The 18,890-nt window shown below is 38.1% G+C and overlaps 1 protein-coding gene across 4 annotated transcripts in view; it reads right to left on the bottom strand.

Moving 5' to 3' along the window:
* Positions 1-18,890, bottom strand: part of PROM1 (prominin 1) — a 153,293-nt gene that overhangs the window by 59,515 nt on the left and 74,888 nt on the right. For all 4 annotated transcript variants that reach the window (XM_020992810.2, XM_020992865.2, XM_020992871.2 and 1 more), the window contains one exon: positions 1,590-1,710. In XM_020992810.2, the coding sequence (XP_020848469.1) occupies positions 1,590-1,710 (121 nt within the window). The remainder of the gene's footprint in view (positions 1-1,589; positions 1,711-18,890) is intronic.

The raw sequence follows: 18,890 nt of genomic DNA, 5'->3' as shown, positions 1-18,890 counted from the left end.
ATCTTGCTACTGGACGCAGATGACTCTGGAGGAGAAAGTGAGGCTGGTGACTTTAAACAGCTCTCTCTCTCACTTAAATCCAATTCACTTGCAAGTCATGGCATCACCTTCCTGATATCATGGTTCTCTTCAAGAACAAAGGACAAACAGCAATTCTGTGTATAACTGCATGTGTACATGGTGTCTCTACCGTTAGAAGGTAAGTTCCATGAGGGCAAAGAAAGTGTTTCACTTTTGTCTTTGTATTCTCAAGCTTAGGACAGTGCCTTGTACACAGTAGATGCTTGATAAATGCTTACTTATTGATTCTGAATCCCACCCAGCATCTATGCTTTTCGCAAAAGAAAAGAATACTTAGATGGGTTTAATTTGGCATTGTTTTTTAAAGTAAAGAAGCTTTATAATACATCTTTTATGGATCTTGGAAATGGTTAAAATAGCAAGGTAAGTAGGGAGAAAATACTACAGACTTTATTAACAGGTAAGGAAAATTTGAGACAACAGTCACTAGGAATAAAATTCATCTCTCCTGGCTCTCTGTTTTATTAGATGGCTTCTAAAAACCCAACGAAATGATTCATATCATTGTCTGTCAAAACACCACAGTATTGGATGTTTAGGGAACAGTAATCTGGCTGGACAGAATATTTTCAGGACCCTGGGATAAGGTATAGTCTAACGGAGAATCAAACAGTGCCAGATCCTTACCACATTTGTAGGCTCTGCCTTCACCACACACATACACATCATTATCACACCTCATCCCTTACACAGCACTTAACAGTTTACACAGCAATTATAGGAAGTGCACATTTTAGAACCGATTACAGGATCTGGGACCTTAAAAGTCATCTAGGACAGTCCCAACACATTTACTTTGCAGATGAAGAAGCTGAGACCCTGACTGGTGTGGGTCAGGGCAGGTAGATAAGTCACACAGAGTCCTCTAACTCTCCAATCTAGGGCTCTTTATACCACACAATGCTGCTTACATGGAAATCAATATACTCTAAGGAAGTGATTTACTCAGGGGTTACACATACATTACTCCTCACTTTGCTGTGATGCCTTCCTTGTAAAGGAATGAGAGAAGACAAAAGATAGCATCTACCCTACTTACACCACAGGGTTACTATAAGAATCAAATTATTTGATCCATCTAAATAGTAAATTACATTTACCCAAGATGTCCCAAAAGTCTTAGTGATGTTGCAAGCTTTTAATACCTTTATTAAAAGCTTTAACGTGTTAAGAGTCTAAAACTGCATTAAAATTTTTGGGACACATGGGATAGTACTACTATCTTCCACTTTCCTCCACTACTTTGTGAGTGAGGTAGAACAACTAATATTATTCCCATTTTACAAAGGAGCAGACTGAGGCCCAGGGAAGTTAAAAAAATGTGTCCTGTCACACAAATGGGCAGCATTAGGATTCAAAATAAGGTTTTCTGATTTCAAATCAAGTGCTGTTTCTATTAAACCACACTTGCTCATTTAAAAGTCATGACTTCTTTTTGCAAAAAAAGAGTCACAAAATCATGCAACAGCAGGATTTTATCATCTTATACTAAGAAATTATGTCATTACCTCTGGAGTATCAGTCAGAAGAGTTCTCAGGTCTTTAAAATTACTCTTTATTAGAGGCCGCATTCCTCGAACTTGAGTCGTCAGGTGCTGGTTTGTGGCAAAAGCACAAAAAACACTGATACTGCAGAGACAAGAAAGAAGAGATGTTTCCATATGACAGGAGACATACGGACATAACAAGGCTGATACAGCCTAGCCTCTCTGCATTCATAAAGAGGAAGCAAATTTCTCCCCACCCTCCTGTAAACCTTTATATGGCTTCTGGGACAGACTTCACAGCAGTCCTACTGCTGTGAGTCCTACTGTCCAGAGAATGAAATACTCGCCAGAAAGACAGTCCCTGTGTCTTTGTGTGCGTCATCACCGTACCACCCTACCCTCCTTTCCAGGCCCACCTCAGGAGCCCCCACCTTCCACAAAGCATTTCACAACCGTTCATTCTTTCCTGTTACTGATCTCTCCCCTTCAAATCACTTTGGCTCTGACCTTGGCAGTACATTATGTGTATTTTGCAACATAAGATTCCAAGTGATGTCAAGGGCCACCAAGTCCAAAAGCCATTTTTTAAATTTTTTTTTGTATTTTGATAGGCTGTGGGGTTAAGTGACTTGCCCAGGGTCACACAGCTAGTGAGTGTTACGTATCTGAGGCCGCATTTGAACTCAGGTCCTCCTGACTCCAGGGCTGATGCTCTATCTACTGCACCACCTAGCTGCCCCTGCCAAAAGCCATTTTTTACAAAAGAAACTGAGATGCAGAGATTTAATGACTTGCCACAGATTATACAAGGGAAGGAGTTGAGATCTCTCACTTTTTTTTTCTTCTTTCTCCCTTTCTCCTCCCTCACTCTCCCCCCCCACGCCCTACACACACACACACACACACACACACACACACACACACACACACACACACACACACACACACACACCCTATCCAAACAACACATATTTCCCCCAAGACTATAAATTCCTTGAAGGCAGAGATAATGTCTTCCTTCATCTTTGAGCCCTTAAGCAACTCACAAAGTATTGCTCATCAAGTAGATGTTAACAAATCTGTACTGAATTGAATTATAAATCACGTTAACACGCACAAAAGTCTGTATAATATGAAACTGTCAATTTTTCTTTAAAAAAAAGAATAAAAATAAAATTTTAAAAGAATTTAAAAATTAAAGAATTAAATGTTTTTCTAAATATTTAAATGTCTTAGATTGACCTTTTAAAGCTCAGTATGAATCAGTCCTTAGTAGTTAATTAATTTAAATTTATTTGACCATTGTTTTTCATGATAAGGCAAAGAAAAGTCATTTGGTGAAATAACAGAGAACCTGGGTTCAAATCGTAACTGTCCTCAGAAAGTCACTTAACTTCAATGAGCCTCAATTTCCTCATCTGTAACAAAGAGGGGGTTGGGCTAGATAACCTCTGAGCTCCCTTCCAGCTCTCAATCTACGATCTCGTGTACTTGCTAAAACCTCCAAGATAATTTAAAAAAAATGTCAGGCACTCTTTAAATCATGGGTTCAGTTTTATATCAAAGGTTCATTCAGCCACTAGGTGGAGGTATTAAATACAATTTCACAAAATTACACTTTTCCATAGTTCATAGTAAGGGAATCGTGCTCCCTGGAATTCAGTTGGAAGGTGTGTTCCCCTCTGAGGACCTCAAAAATGACCAGGAAGATTTTCCAAGTTTCTGATAAGGACACAGATTTGTCTATTTTCCATTCTTAAACAAAAGCTACTGCTGAGATTTGCACTGTTTTTACATGCAGTTCTCACTTCACACAAGGGTTGTGCTACAAAAGTTAATTTGCAAATAATTTGTTTTGAATTGAGCTGCATTTCCCAACAACAACAATAACAAAAAAGAAAAACAAAAACAAAAACAAAATCCAATGCTCTCTGTAGTGGTTAGGTTCCCACATAAGCCAGACAAAAATCTATTTTATCCATAAAATGCTTGAAGCTCTGGGAAAAAAAAATATGGTAACCATAGTTACCAGAACTTCTTATCATATGTGACACTATTTCCATTGGGCAAAAATGCTTTCAGATTCTCAGCTTGGGAAACCAAAACCCCAGCTTCAACTTGTGTGGCCTGTGATGTTGGGATCATCCATTCTCCTTGTCTGCCTATGATCAGGGCCTAGAATGGGGATTTCCCCATGGTAGGAGGGCAACAATAGCCCCAGGAACTACGCTTCCTTCTCTCTACTCTATAATTGGATTTTAGATATGGAAAAGCCTACAGAGGTCTTTTTGTCAAATTCTTCATTTTATTAAAAAAAAGAAGCTGAATGCCTGTGTTTTTTTTTCCTTTGCAGAAGACCTCTGCACATATAGAAAATGGCAAAGCATGGATATGAACCAAAGTAACTATGCTCCATACAGATGTGTTTCCATCTGTATCTCTTTTGATTCTGGCCAGTCTCACCAGCAAACATTTCACTATTGACCCGTGCTAAGCCTCCTAGAGCTGAGAAGTGCAGAAGGGTAATTTAGGTAGAGGGATACTAAACAAATGGAATGTCTAGAATGGAGGGGATGCTGCTGATGGGAGGAAAGTGGATTTCCTATAATGGGCTGTTCCTGGGTGGTCATTTATATGTAAGTCACAGGCTTCCTTTTTTTTTTCCCTTTTCTTCAAGAAATTGTTTTAACTCCTACAACATGAAGACTAGCAATCAGCAAAGGAACCCGGCTGCTGCATATCAAGTATTAGACACATCCAAGTCCCTGTTGATCCCGAATGATCTCAATCAAGAAAAAAACAACAGAGTGAGAAATAGACATTATACAACTGGATGGCACCTCTGATGCTAAATTTCAGACCAAATTTTAAGATGCTATGAAATTTTATATTGGAACCTTTGATGTCAACCTGTGGAAGTGCCGACCACATGCAAGGTGCTGGAGATTAAAAAGGTCAAAATGATATAATCCCTGCCCTCAAGTAACTTACAGTGTAATACTGGGCTTGAGAATAAAGAGCTTAGACATAGTAACTGAAATAGGTTTCTCTGAATGGTGCAGTCAGAATGCAGATCACTCTGTATAGAAGTCTGTAAGCGTACAGTGGAACGGACAATTCAAAGGCAGTGACTTTTCAAGTCAAGAAGATAAAGATGCTGCAGTTTTTCTTCATATTGTCAAATGGATTTCACTGCACTAACTAAATATGTAAATGATTTTTTAAATTAGGGGCTTATAATTATGTATTTTCTTCCCACTTTGACATAAGAGCTTTTGTACCACTCCAAATCTGATGGTATTATCAAAGATAACCAGACTTAATGTTATTCTGACAGAAGAAGCTGCTCTCCATATTTTTTACTCCTCTGAAATGCAAGTATTTCAAGAAAAATCTATTTTTCAAATGTAAAATGAAAAGCAGAGTTAATACTTTTAAGAGTTACATTCATAAAGCAATACTTTGTGTTAACAAAGAACTAAAAACAAAATGGATGTTCTATAATATATATGAAATTACTATCCACTAAGAAATTAAGACCACAAGAAAATCACAGGAAATTAGAAAATCTGCCCAAATGCTGTTGTTCAGTTATGTCCAATTCTTCATGACCCCATTTGGGGTTTTTTCTAGGCAAAGATACTGGAATGGTTTGTCATTTCCAGCTCATCTTACAGTTGGGAAAACTGAGGCAAACAGGGTTAAGTAACTTGCCCAGGGTCCCACACTAGTAAGTATCTGAGGCCAGATTTGAACTCAGAAAGACTCATCTTCCTGAGTCCAGGCCCAGCACTTTATCCACTATACCACCTAGCAGTTGCCCATATATATACCTACATACAGCTAGTAAGTGTCTGAGGCTGGATCTGAACTCAGATCTTCCTGACTCCAGGCCTGGCACTCTATCTGTCATACCACTTAGCTGCCCATCTGCCTAACTAGGGGCTCTTAATCTGGAGTTGCTTTAAAAAATATTTTGTTAGCTATAATTGGTTTCTTTTTAATTTTCTTGCCTTATGCACTTAAAAACATTTTTCTTAGAAAGAGGGCCTGTGGGCTTTACCAGGCTGCCAAGGTAGGGGAGGAGGGAGAAGGTGGAGGCATTCATGACACAAAAAAACTCAAGTTAATTCACAATGAAATAAGTAGAAAATATATACACAATGACAAGAACAATGTAAATCAAAAGAATTCAGGAAGGAAACTAACCTCTGGATAATTATAATATCAAATTTTGGTCTCAGAGAAGAAAAAGAGAATTAAAAATACCTCCCTTCACTGAGCAAAGCAAAAGGGATTACATGTTGTATATATTGTCATATAGTCTTTCTACATGATATCTGTTTTGTTTAACTTTTTAACCCTTTTATTACAAGGGTTCAGTTTGGAGTAGAGGGGCAGGGGTAAGAGGCATTGTGCTCTTCTATCCTGTTGTGTAAAAAACAAAAGGCACCACTAAAACTTTTTTTAAAAGTCAAAACATTAAAAAAAAATTTGACAGCAACTTTATTCTTAAACTCCATAGGGAACAGGGGACAAGGCCTGTCATTCCATTAGTACAGGGAATTTTGGGGTGAGAAAATTCCTATACATCTACATCAACATCTTCTCTGCAACTGATGGCCTTAAGAGAGCTGCCCAGAACAATGAGGGATTGATTTGGCCAGGATCACAACAGAGGCAAGTCAGAAGTAGCCCTCGAACGGAGGCCTTCTATCTATCCACTAAACCACAATGCATCATGGACATAGTCAACTCACTCTTGTCTTGAATACTTATTTCACATTGTCTACCCATTGTCAGGGGACTTAGGAAATAAGACACAGTGTCAAAAAAGAACCTCAAGTGAGCTTCTTCCTCCAAAGGAGCCCTTCAAAGGGATGCCTCACTTTGGGAAAACTTACTTCATTAAGAAAAGCAAGAATTGAAAGTCAGATTCGGTTTCCCCAAGTTAGCCAGTTGTTAAGGAAAACCACTTTGAACAAAGGCTAGTTTGCAATCTGAGGATATGAATGCCGTGATAATAAATAATGAAACCCACATTTCTGACAAAAGTGAAAATGACTTTGAATGGATCACCTGGCTAGGCAATTTGCAGAAATAATAAAGGAAAACTTCAGTCTCCTATTTGATCAAAAGAACTCCTCTGTGTGTGTGTGTGTGTGTGTGTATGTGTGTATACACTGTTAACTATACAATTTCACACACATTAGTAAGATGACATACCATATCAATAATGTCTCTATGCTGAAAGAGATATCTATATTCATATCCATAAGTAAATCTCTATATTAATGAATGAATTTTAAAGCATATATTAGGTACTATGTACTTAACACTGACGATAAAAGCGAAAAAAATGAGATATTTATCTGTAGAGGATCTCTCTCTCTCTCTCTCTCTCTCTCTCTCTCTCTCTCTCTCTCTCTCTCTCCAGAAGGACTAATCCTCAAAGCCAAGCTCACAAAAGCTTTTCAATTTTTAGGGCTGTTCTTTATACCTAAGTGGTTGCGTTCACCGAGCCAAGAATCAATAATCACATCCTCTCAAGAATGAACTCAGTTTTCTGAAAAGGACCAAGATTTAAATTTCACTGTAGCTGAGTTACCAAAACTCATGTGCTTGACTCAGATCTGGAAACCTCATTCAGCTTAATAACTTGGACAAGTCAAGGGAATATCTAGTTTTTCGTCACCTTATAAAAGCTCCGTAAAAATGCAGTGATGAAAGTGTAAGGAAACAAAGGGTGGGAGAAAAGTGAAGGAGAACTTGACATTTTCTAGAATAGAATAAAGAGAAGTGCATCTGTTTAAACAGTCAGCTCAGCAAAGGGAAGATATTCCATCTTCGGGGGATGGCCAGACAGATTATATGAGCAGATGTTAGCCATACCAATCTGGTGGAATTCTAGCTCCCTCCACATCTGCAGATGGAAAAGGCCTCAACCAACAAAGGGCAAGATAGAAGATTCCCCAGTGTAAAACTATTTTTTCTCCAGTACCTGCTCATTTTTAAAAAGAAAGGAAAAAATGGGAAAAAGAAATTTGACCAGAACTTTCACAATGAAATTACCAATCAATTTCTTTCAAATGTAATCTACGGTGAAGTACCTTGCACTTGGATTTAATATCCTCTTGCTGAACCAGATAATGGGGTGAGCTAAGAGTTCTGAGCTTTTAAAAAGAAAGCTTTGTCAAGTAAAAAGTATTGTCATCTCTAGGAAATACAACAATAAATACACTGAAATACTTCTTTGAGTGGTATAAAGTCAAAATCCTCCTAACTGCATTTCTGTGAGTGTGTAGCTAAATGATAATTCACATAATCACAGGGGCAGAATTTTTAGGTCTTAAAAGGCTATTAATGATTATGCTGTCTGACACTTTTATTTTTATCATGAACTTTTTCTCTAGATCTGTTTTTCATTACTGTGGGAAACTCTTGGTATGGAAATGCACCAATGCACATTGGCAACTGCACTATAATTTGGGGTCTTACAGCTTTGACCAGGACACTAAGAGGTTGCAATGTCAGGACCCCAAACCAGGTTTTCCAGACTTTAGCCCTAGCCCACTATCTGCTACGTCACATTGCCCCTTATTTTTATTTTAAAGATAAAAGAAACTGAAGCCCAGTGTGAATGACTTGCCCAACTGAACAATGTTTTAACACATTAACTTTTACAAGGCACTTTCCTCAAAACTACCTAGGAATTTGTAGATAGCACAAATGTTATTACTCCCATTTTACAGATCGCGGATTTTGGGAGGGGGGGTTTAAGTAGGGAAGAAAAGAGAGGGATCTCTAAAAAATGTACATATGGCACTTTTATGTTTGATTTGCATTATTAACATTTTTATCATTACTTCTTAAGTTTAGACAATCAACAAAATAATAATCAAGCCATGATTTTTAGTGTTTGCTGATTTCTGAGGTGAAACACTCCAACTGAAAGTTTAACAATTAATATGAGGTGGCCCTGGCACACACTTGGTTGGGAGGGATCTAAGATGTCATTCAGCCTGAACCTCTCATTTTAAGGATGATGAACAGGAGGTCCCAAGAGAGTAAAGGAAGTGATGGGGCCACCATTACACATCCCTTCAGGAGCAGAGCAAGACCTAGAACCAGAACCCATGGCTCCTGATTCTCAATCTCATTGCATTCAAACACTACTTATTAAATTTCCTGCTATGTATTTTACCAAACACTATACTGTACAAGGGTGGAACAAAGATGAAAGCCAAAAATTCAAACAAACAATAAAACAACAAAACAGGCCTTGCTCATATTTGGGGAAGGTGGAGGAGGGAGGACCCTAGCATGTATATTGCTCTGTGGTTCTGTTCTGTGGCTCAAGCTGTTTTCTCCAGTGCTCAGCCTGTATCATCATCCCTTACTCTGCACGTCTATTTTCCTTCTTTTTTTCTCTCTCTCTTTTTTTAAAAATTAATTTATTTTAAACTTAAACACTAAAATTTGAACACACAATTAAGAAAAGACAAAGAAACATTAGAAACTTAAATACAAAATGAGAAAAGAAAAAAAAAGCATTGCCATGTGCATAGCAGAGTGTCAGAGAGGATTCAAAATATACAACAATAAATTTCCGTTTCAAGAAAGCCTATATAATAAATACTACACATTATGTTCAGAGCTGTCCATCTTTTCTTTGCTTCCTTGTAATTTTTCTTTTGTTCTCTGCTGTGCACTTTTTACTTTGTTCTTTTTTTCTTGTATCCTCCCCTTCCCCATCCCCCAAGAAGGCTACAATTAAGCACGGATACACACACACACACACACACACACACACACACACACACACACATTCTATAGTACATGGACATCTGGGATGTCCTTTCTGTATGTTGACATCAACTTCACTTTATCTAATCTCACCAAAGAAATCCTGTTTTTCCTTTAATCCTCATCTCTTAGTCCTGCTTCCAGAAGCTGTAGTGATTAAACACTGGTCAACAGATAACTTGGAAGAAATTCTTAAGGGGAGCAAGAGGTACTCAAAAGAGAAGGATACAAATTCTAAAACATATGTTGTGTCCTACTTCACCTAAAAATAAAGTAAAAAAGAGATTAATTAGGAGGAATTAATGCTGAGAAAACCCCCTCAAAGGTCATGCTCATCTAGATGTAATTATGACAACCATAGTTCAATTGTTAGAGAGGCAGTGGGGTGTGGTGGAGAGTGCACTGAATCTGAAGACAGGAATCCTGACTCCGACATTCACTAGCAGTGCAACCAAGCCTGGCCAAATCATTTAAACCATCTTAGTCTGAGGTGCTCATTTATTAAATGGGGATAACATCTGTAGCATTTAATTCACAGAAGGAATTGTGAAGGTCAAATGAAATGATATATATATAAAATGTTCTGAAAACCCTAAAATGATACACAAAATGTCATATATACAGTTATAGATATACATACATGTATCCATACCCATCCTTATGTGTAGTGTCATCCAGTTCAATATTCTCACTTTACAGTGGAGGAAACTGAGGCCCAAACTATGTCACTTGCCCAAGGTGGTAGGGAAAAAAGCCAAGAATCAAAGCCAGTTTTTCTGACTCTTGCATTCTTCCATCTGTATCACACACACTGCCTCTTTTTGGCCTATGCTCTGTCCAAACAGATACTATATCATGTGCACACACAGACAAGCATGTTCAGCACACACATGCACACATATGTGTATGGTTATAAAGTGTTTTAACATCTATCATCTCAAGAAGAGGCACCTGTGGCATAGTGGAGAGAGAACTGGTCTCACATTCGGGAAGGCCTTGAGCTCAAGCCAAGCTCTAAGACATAATGGCTGAGTTTCCCTGGGCCTATTGCATAATGTCTCAGTGCTTCAGATAACTCTTTAAAGACCATGAGCTTCAGAGAAGATGCCAACCTTCATAGGAAATAAGAATTTTCTCATCTGGTAGATGCTGATGTCAATGAAATCTCATGTAATTCCTGCCCTATCACAAGAAATACATTTTTAATATAAACTCATAGATGAATTTATGAGATTACTAAGATAAAATAATTTTCCATGTTCTTCTTTAATAAGAGATTCAATGAACCCGAATAGTTTCTCAGTCCTGGAATGATTTTATAACTTTGGGTTATAAAATAAGCTCAAACTGCCTCCTAGGAAATATTCCCATTTCAACCTTCTTTCCCTTCCAGATCTGCCTTCCTGCTGTTTCTGCATAGATATGCACAGGTCATCCCTTGGGGTCAAAACCCTTCAATGGCTCCCTATTAGCCAAGTATCAGTTAAAGTCCTTAGCCTGTCACTCTAGATCCCCTACTGGTGCTTTATCATACATTACTCTCCACTCCATAAAGAATCACAGACCTGGAGCTAGTAGGGACCTTTGAGATCATCTAGTCCAACTGGCTCACTTTACAGTTGAGTAAACTGAGGTCTAAAATGTCACTTGCTTCAAGATCACACACTGTTAGAAGAAAAAAAAAAGCCAAGAATTAAACGTAGTTCTTCTGACTCTGACTCCTCCCCTCTCCTTCTGAAGCATTTACTACCTTTCCTCATCCCATGCTCTATTCAAATCAAGCTACTTAGACTTAAGTCATACACACTCATTACTTTCCTTCTTTAGTGCCTATGTTCTCATCATTCCCTGTGCTTGAAATGCCTGTCTCTCCTCTCCAACTCCGAACCTAGACTGTAGACTTTGTACCAACACCTTTAAAGACCAAAGCAAATTTCATTCTCTACATAATATCTTCCCTGGTCTCTTCAGTCAATTAATCAATAAACATTTCTTAAGTACTTACTTGGTGCTAAGCACTGAGGATACAAAAAGAGACAAAAGACTGTCTTTCTGCCCTAGATATTTGTGCAACTATCATCTTTACCTACTATACTGCAGCAAGGGCTTCTTAAACTTTTTCCAGTCAGACCCCTTCAGCACTTCTCAAACTGTGGTTTCCAGCAATGACCCACAGTTTGAGAAGCCTTGCAGTGTAGACTGTATGATGGCTTGAAACCACGTCTTTGAAGACTTTCTATCTCCCTTATTGCCTTAAGCACAGTATTCTGCATACAGGAGACAGTTAAGAAATGTTGGTCAAATTGAATTGAGGTTGAATTCCAATTGGAGGCTGGAGAGGAGGGGAAAACTATCATAGCTGAGAAGTTAGCTCTGACTCAAATCACATAATAAAAGAATTCTATGGACAAAAAAAAATCCTCTGAATATTTGATGCTAATGAGTTCTCAAGAGCAAAAGAAAAAAAGGAAGATAAATTTAGCCTCCATTATTTGTATGAATTGATATCAAGCATATTTCTGGTTTTAAGGCTTTAACAGGTTTATAAATTTTATATATTTTGACATTTTAAATATGATGTAAATAATTCAGCCACTTAGGAAAGAACATCTATGAGGATATGGCTACTACTGGTTTGAATTCCAGGAGAAGAAGAAAAACCCCAAATAGGAAATAAAAGCACACCTTTTATAAACAAATAGGTCATTATTTTATACATATATTTAGATGTAGATATATGTGTAACTATAGAGACACCAGGTAAAACATGCTCCCATAATTATCTCAAATATCTTAAGCAGGAATGAAACAGGCGGCTGTTGTTTATCTAAAATAAAATTTTAAAACAGATTTTGGGAAAACCAATCTATTTCTAGGTTTTTCAGAATGACACTTTCTCAGTTAGAGCTGATTAGTAAGGACATGCCTACAGAATCAGCAACACTATACCATATGTCTGCAAATGAAGTTGAATTCCATGGCTCACAGGAAATGCTCAGGGCTCCTTGCTGGGGATGACAAGCATTCTGGCCTTAATTGGCATTTTCTCTCTTGTAGCTAGGGAGGTGGTGGATCCCCCACAGCTACAGGAGCTGTTCATTCCTAAGGACACTTCAGAGGAAGAACTGACAACCAGGCATCTGCCGGCAACACTGCCTCTATCCCAGACTGCCTTAAGCATCAAGTGTGAGGGGAATTCAGATCTTAAACATGATGCTACCTACACTATGTGCTTTTATGCTATCCTAACCCCAAATCTCACTGAGAAACATCAAGCACAAAAGGAAATTTAGCTGTTTCCCACGGCAAGAAAAGATAACGGAATTTATAATTAGGATTCTAATTTTGCATTATCAAAACCAATAATGTAGCTTTATTTTTTTGATAATGCTGATATTTAATATATCTATTTCTGTCCAGACTAGATTATCCATAATCAGCCATTTGTAACTTTAGTTTTTTAAATGTAATTTATAATTTTAAACATTATTTTTAAATTTTGAATTCCAAATTCTCTCCTTCCCTCTCACCCACCACTCTCCTAACCCACTGAGAAAACAAGCAAGCTATCAAATATACATGTGAAATGAGGCAAAACCTATTTACATATTAGCCATTACCTTTTATTTTAAAGCAAGAAAAATAAAGTGAGAAAATTATTCTTTAATTTGCACTCAGTTCATCAGTTCTCTCTCTGAAGGGAAAAAGCATTTTTTCATCAAGAATCCTTTAGAATTATCTTGGATCACAGTATTGATCAGAGTAGTTAAGGCTTTGACAATTTGACAGCAGATTATTTTTATAACGTTGCTATTACTGTCCAGAATGATGTCCCAGTTCTTCTTACCTCACTTTGCATCAGTTCAGAGAGGTCTTACCATGTTTTTCTGAACACTCCCCCTCAACATTTCTCACAACACAACAGTATTTCCATCACAATCATATGCCACAACTTGTTCAGACATTCCCCAGTGGATGAGCATCCCTTTGATTTCCAATTCTTTGCCATTATAAAAAGAGCTGCTACAAATATTTTTGTACACATAGGTGCTTTTCTTATTTCTTTGATCTCTTTATGATACAGACTGAGAAATGGTTATGCACTTTTATAGCCCTTTGGGTCTAGTTACAAATTATTCTCTAGAATGGTTAGACTACTCCACCAACAATTCATTAGCGTACCTATTTTTTCTCTCATCCCCTTCAGCATCTGTCATTTCCAATAGTTGTGAGATTGTACTTCAGAGTTGTTTTAATTTGCCTTTCTCTAACCAATAGTAATTTAAAGCATCTTTTTCATTTGACTATAGATAGCTTTGATATCTACTTCTGAAAACTGACTACATGTACCCTGACAACCATTTATCAACCAGGGAATGGCTCTTAATTTTACAAATTTGACTCAGTTCTATCCTCAGTATGTATCTGAGAAATGAGGCCTTTATCAGGGAAACTTGCTGTAAAAACCTTTGCTATTATTTCATTGTCTTATGATTTTTTTTATCAAAATGTAGTCACTCTAATTATCTCTTTTAATTAGGCTTATTTTTCTTTTTGCTTTGTCTGAGATCATGATTGCTATCCCTGCCTTTGCTTAGGTCAGATGAAGTATATCGGATTCTGTACCAGACCTTTGTTTTAACTCTGTGTCATTCTATTTCAAATGCAACTTTTGTAAACAACATATTGTTGGATTTTGGTTTCTGATTCATTCTGCTATCTGCCTCCATTTTATGGGTGAGCTCATCCCATTCACATTCGCAGTTATGATTACTGCGTATTCCCCTCTATCCCATTTTCTTCTGTTTCTTCTTTCTTTTTATCTTATCCCTCCTGAAACATATTTTGCTTGTATTAATTCTCCCTCTCCCCCCCAATCCCTTATCTGTCCTATTTCCCTACTGGGTAAGTTATATCTCTATACAACTGAGTGTGCTATATATTTTATAGACACACACACAATTTTTTTTCTTCCCTCTCTGAACTAATTCAGATAACAGTAAGGTTCAAGCATTGCCCCTCCATCCCCTCCACTTGTAAAAGCTCTTCCTTGCATACTTCTTTTATGTGAGAAAACTTCCCTAGACTGCCTCTCCTTTGCTCCTTCTCCCAGTGCATCACTTTTTCTCATCCCTTTATTTTGAGATCATTCTACATAATCAACTCACACCCATGCCCTCTGTCTAATGCAAACTCATTTTAGCCACCTTAATAACGAGTAAGTTCTTAGGAGTTACATGTATCAATTTCCCATACAGGGATGTAAACATTTTAACTCTGTTGAGACCTTTATGATTATTTTTTCATGTTTACCTTTGTTTTAAATAATTCTATTTTTAATTTATGGAATAAAACAAGCATTTCCATAACATAGTACAATAAAAAAGGTGGCTGCATATGAAACTGTAAATCTACCATGTACAACTTGCTATTCTTTTCAAATATAAAACATAATTATCTTGTAAATTCCTTTTATTTCCTTCCCTCCCCCCCTACCCTAGAGATGCCTACCATTAGACACAAATAGGTGTATATATATGTAAAATTATTCCATACATACTTCTATTTATGTTTACCTTTTTGTGCTTCTTGAGTCTTGTGTCTGAATGCCAAATTTTCTACCCAGCTCTGGCCTTTTCATCAGGAATGCTTGAAAGTGCTCTATTTCATTGAATATCCACTTTTACTCCTGAAGGATTATACTACGTTTTGCTGGGTAGATGATTCTTAGTTGTAATCCTATCTTCTTTGTCCTTCATAATACCATATTTCAAACTCTCCTGTCCCTTAACATGGAAATTGCTAAATCTTGTGTGATCCTGATTGTAGCTCCATAATATATGAATTGTTTCTTTTTGGTTGCTTGAACTATTTTTCTCTTTGACCTGAGAGCTCTGGAATTTGGCTCACTTTATGATCTCTTTCAGGGAGTTATCAGTGGATTCCATCAATTTTTATTTTACCCTCTGGATCTAAGCTATTGGGGCAGTTTTTCTTTCACATATTCTATTTTTTCTCCCATTCTTTTGACTTAGTTTATTGTTTCTTGATGTCACATGAAGTCGTTAACTTCCACTTGCCAATTTTAATTTTTAAGGAATGATTTTCTTCAGTGAATTTTTGTACCTCCTTTTCCATTTGACCTATTCTACTTTTAAAGGGGACCTTTCCTTTACTGAATTTTTGTGCCTCTTTTACCATTAGACCAATTCTATTTTTAAGGTGTGATTTTCTTCAATATTTTTTGTCCTTTTACCAAGCTATTGATTCTCTTTTCATAATTTTCTTTCATCACTCTCATTTATTTTCCCAATTTTTCCTCTACCATTTACTTCTTTAATTTGCAGGAATTCTTGTTGGGCTTAGATCCAATTAGCATATTTTTTTAAGAAGTTTTGCTTGTAAGGGTTTTTGTTTGTTTGTTTTTAGGCAATTGGGGTTAAGTGACTTGCCCAGGGTCACACAGCTAGTAAGTGTCAAGTGTTTGGTCTGAGGCCGAATTTGAACTCAGGTCCTCCTGACTTCAGGGCCAGTGCTCTATCCACTGCGCCATCTAGCTGCCCCTTGTTTGTTCATTTTTTCTAGCCTATTTCTTGACTTTTAACTTTATGTTAAAGTTGGGCTCTGTTCACCTGGGCATCAGGAGGCACTGTCCCAAACTTCAGGCTTCTTCCTGTTGCCATTTTCAGACCTAGTTTGGGGGACAGGGGCATGCTGCAAGTTTTTGATGCTTCCAAGGTGGTGAGATGCTGGGAAAGGTATAGTCACTGCTCTCCTAGTTTGTGCTCTAGTCTTTACCCAGGAAGGACATCTGGTTCCTTGCAACCACAAGTACTCACTCATCTTTGCTTCGGAACTGTGACAGGGCCCCTGTTTCCTTGTGATCAACCCCCAGCACTCCTCTCTACTCTGGAACTACAACCCAGAAGTACACATGGGCCAATCCATACCAGCTGTACCCAGGGACAGCAAGAGACACCTTATAACCTCTTTCTGACCAGTTATTTGATCCCCTTACCATCTCTGGGTGAGAGCTCTTTAAGTTACTTCCATGGCATATGTGGTCTCTGGACAGGCTTCCACTCAGTGCTACAAACTTATCCTCCTAACCTCCTGAGTTTTCTTAGGCCAAAAAAATGTCTCACCCTAACCTTTTGTTGGCTCTGCCACTCCAAAATTAGTTTTGAAGCATTTTTTTTTAAAGTTGTTTGTGGGAAGCTAGGTGGTGCAGTGGATAAAGCTCCAGCCTTGGATTCAAGAGGATCTGAGTTCAAATCTAGCCTCAGACACTTGACACTCACTTAGCTGCGTGACCTTGGGCAAGTCACTTAACCCTGACTGCCTCACCAAAAAAGGGCAAAAAAAAAATTTGTTTGGAGGGCAATGTTCAGAAAGTTCAGTTGGGTTGTCTCTAATCTACCATCTTGGCTCCCATTTTAAATAAGATTCTGACTTCATGAAGGCACACTAGTGTTAATAGTCTAGTAGGTGTGCATGAAATTCCAAGATCTTGCATTTCATATGAGGAACACTGATGCAAATGACAGCTATTATTAACAAACTGCCATTAGTGCTCTTCCTGTCATATTCCTTTCATCTCCCTCTAATCATGAAAATCTGAACGAACCCTAACTACACTTTCTAATATCAGGTGTGCCCTCACTAATGTCCTCTCTGCCCTCCCCCAAATACACTGAGACAAGATCAGGAATAGGCAGATTCTTTGTTCCCTACTGTGACTTCTAAAACCCTCTTCCTGCCACCATCACCTATTCACCTTCCCTCCTTCAAAGTTTCACTCTGTCCAGATATACCACCCAATCTGATCCTGGTGTCAGTGATCCAACCAGCCCCTAGGTAATTTTTCTTCCTTCAGAGTTTAATGTCTACCTCATGGTCGTCCTTTTCAATCCTCATACTTGGGGATTCCAATGCACATGTTGATATCCTGTTAGACACTTTAAAGAACTTCCCATTTCCCCAACTTCCTAAACTCTCATGACTTCCACCATCACTCAACTTCAAAACACAGGGACCGTCATTCTCTCGGTTACATTATCACCCACAAATTTTTCATGTCCATAATCCAGAACTCTAAAATTCCTCTTTCTGAACAAAACTTTGTATTTTTCACTGTGCCTTGCCATATATTCATCCTCACCACGACTTCTAAGCATTCTACCTCTCTTCCTGAATCCCTCGGTCTTTCTACCCTGCTCTGGCCTCACTTTCCTCTATTTGACAGCTCTTATAGTATTCTACTCCCTTAAGGTGACAACTGCTCATCCCCTTCCATACTCCAAACCTGGAAACCTCCCTCTACCATCTGCCTTCTCTGTTCTTATTTGTGTGGCATTGAATAGTACTAAAAGAAGGCACACAATCTTGTCCCTTGAATCATTTAATCTCAACAGCTACTCAACAACTTTTTCTACTCCCCCTGAATATAAAGGGGCCATCCCTTGACTCATTGCTTAAAGAGGTCTATTCACTGAATGGGCATTGCTTCCCTCAAAATGAGAGCCTGAAAAGACCTTAGCTTAAAAAGGCCAAGGTCTCCCATTGCATCCTGGGCCATCTCCAGTCATCCTGATCCATATCTGGCCACTGGATCCAGATGGCTCTGGTGGAGAAAGAGAGAGAGGCTGGTGACTTCGCACAGCTCTCCCTCACTCAAATCAAAGTCAATTGCAAGTCATGTCATCATTTCCCTGATGTTATGGTCTTTTTCAAGAACAAAGGATAAACCACTACCACAACCACAACCGTACACAATCACACTTAATCACATTTCCAATAACATCTTCTTTAAACTTTCTTATCTTTCCTCAAGCCATAAACAACATCCACTACTCACTGTTCTCAGTAGAGTACTTTATACTTCCCCCCCTGGAAACTGGGACCACTTAACTTCAGCTCCCTCTTCTAAACATAAAAATCACCTCAATGTAATTAATAATTTTTAAGTAACCTAATTATTAATGATCTCTTAATTGCTAAATCATGTAGTCTTCTCAATCCTCATCCTTCTGTTGTTTTTGACATTGCTGACCACCCTCTCTTCCTGGATTCTCTCTTCTCTTTGGGTTTTCATGACACTTTTCTCTCCTGGTTCTCCTCCTACCTATCAGACCTCTTATTCCAAGTCTCTTTTCCTAGGTCATCATCCATCTCACACCCACTCCTGTGGGTACACTTTAGAGTTTTGTCCTGGGTCCTCTCCTCTTTTGTATCTACACTCTCTTGATAAGCTCATTAACTCCTATGCTTTTAACTCACCTCTATGAAGATTACATACTGCCCTAGTGCTCCTTGGAGGCATCAATTGCCTATTAGACATTGCACACCAGATATATGGTAGACACACCTCAAACTCAACATATCCAGTATCAAACTCATTATATTTCCTCCTCATTCCTAAACCTCCTCTTCCAAAACTTCCTATTTCTGTCAATAACACTAATATACTTCTAGTCCAACACATTCATAAGCTTATTCATATCCTAGACTCTTCAC

This window comes from Phascolarctos cinereus, unplaced genomic scaffold, assembly GCF_003287225.1.
Source record: "Phascolarctos cinereus isolate Bilbo 61053 unplaced genomic scaffold, phaCin_HiC Scaffold_9;HRSCAF=440, whole genome shotgun sequence".
In the NCBI taxonomy this organism is placed as follows: Eukaryota; Metazoa; Chordata; class Mammalia; order Diprotodontia; family Phascolarctidae; genus Phascolarctos; species Phascolarctos cinereus.
The sequence above is the reverse complement of the archived record's forward strand: the minus strand, read 5'-3'. Positions and strand labels throughout refer to the sequence as shown.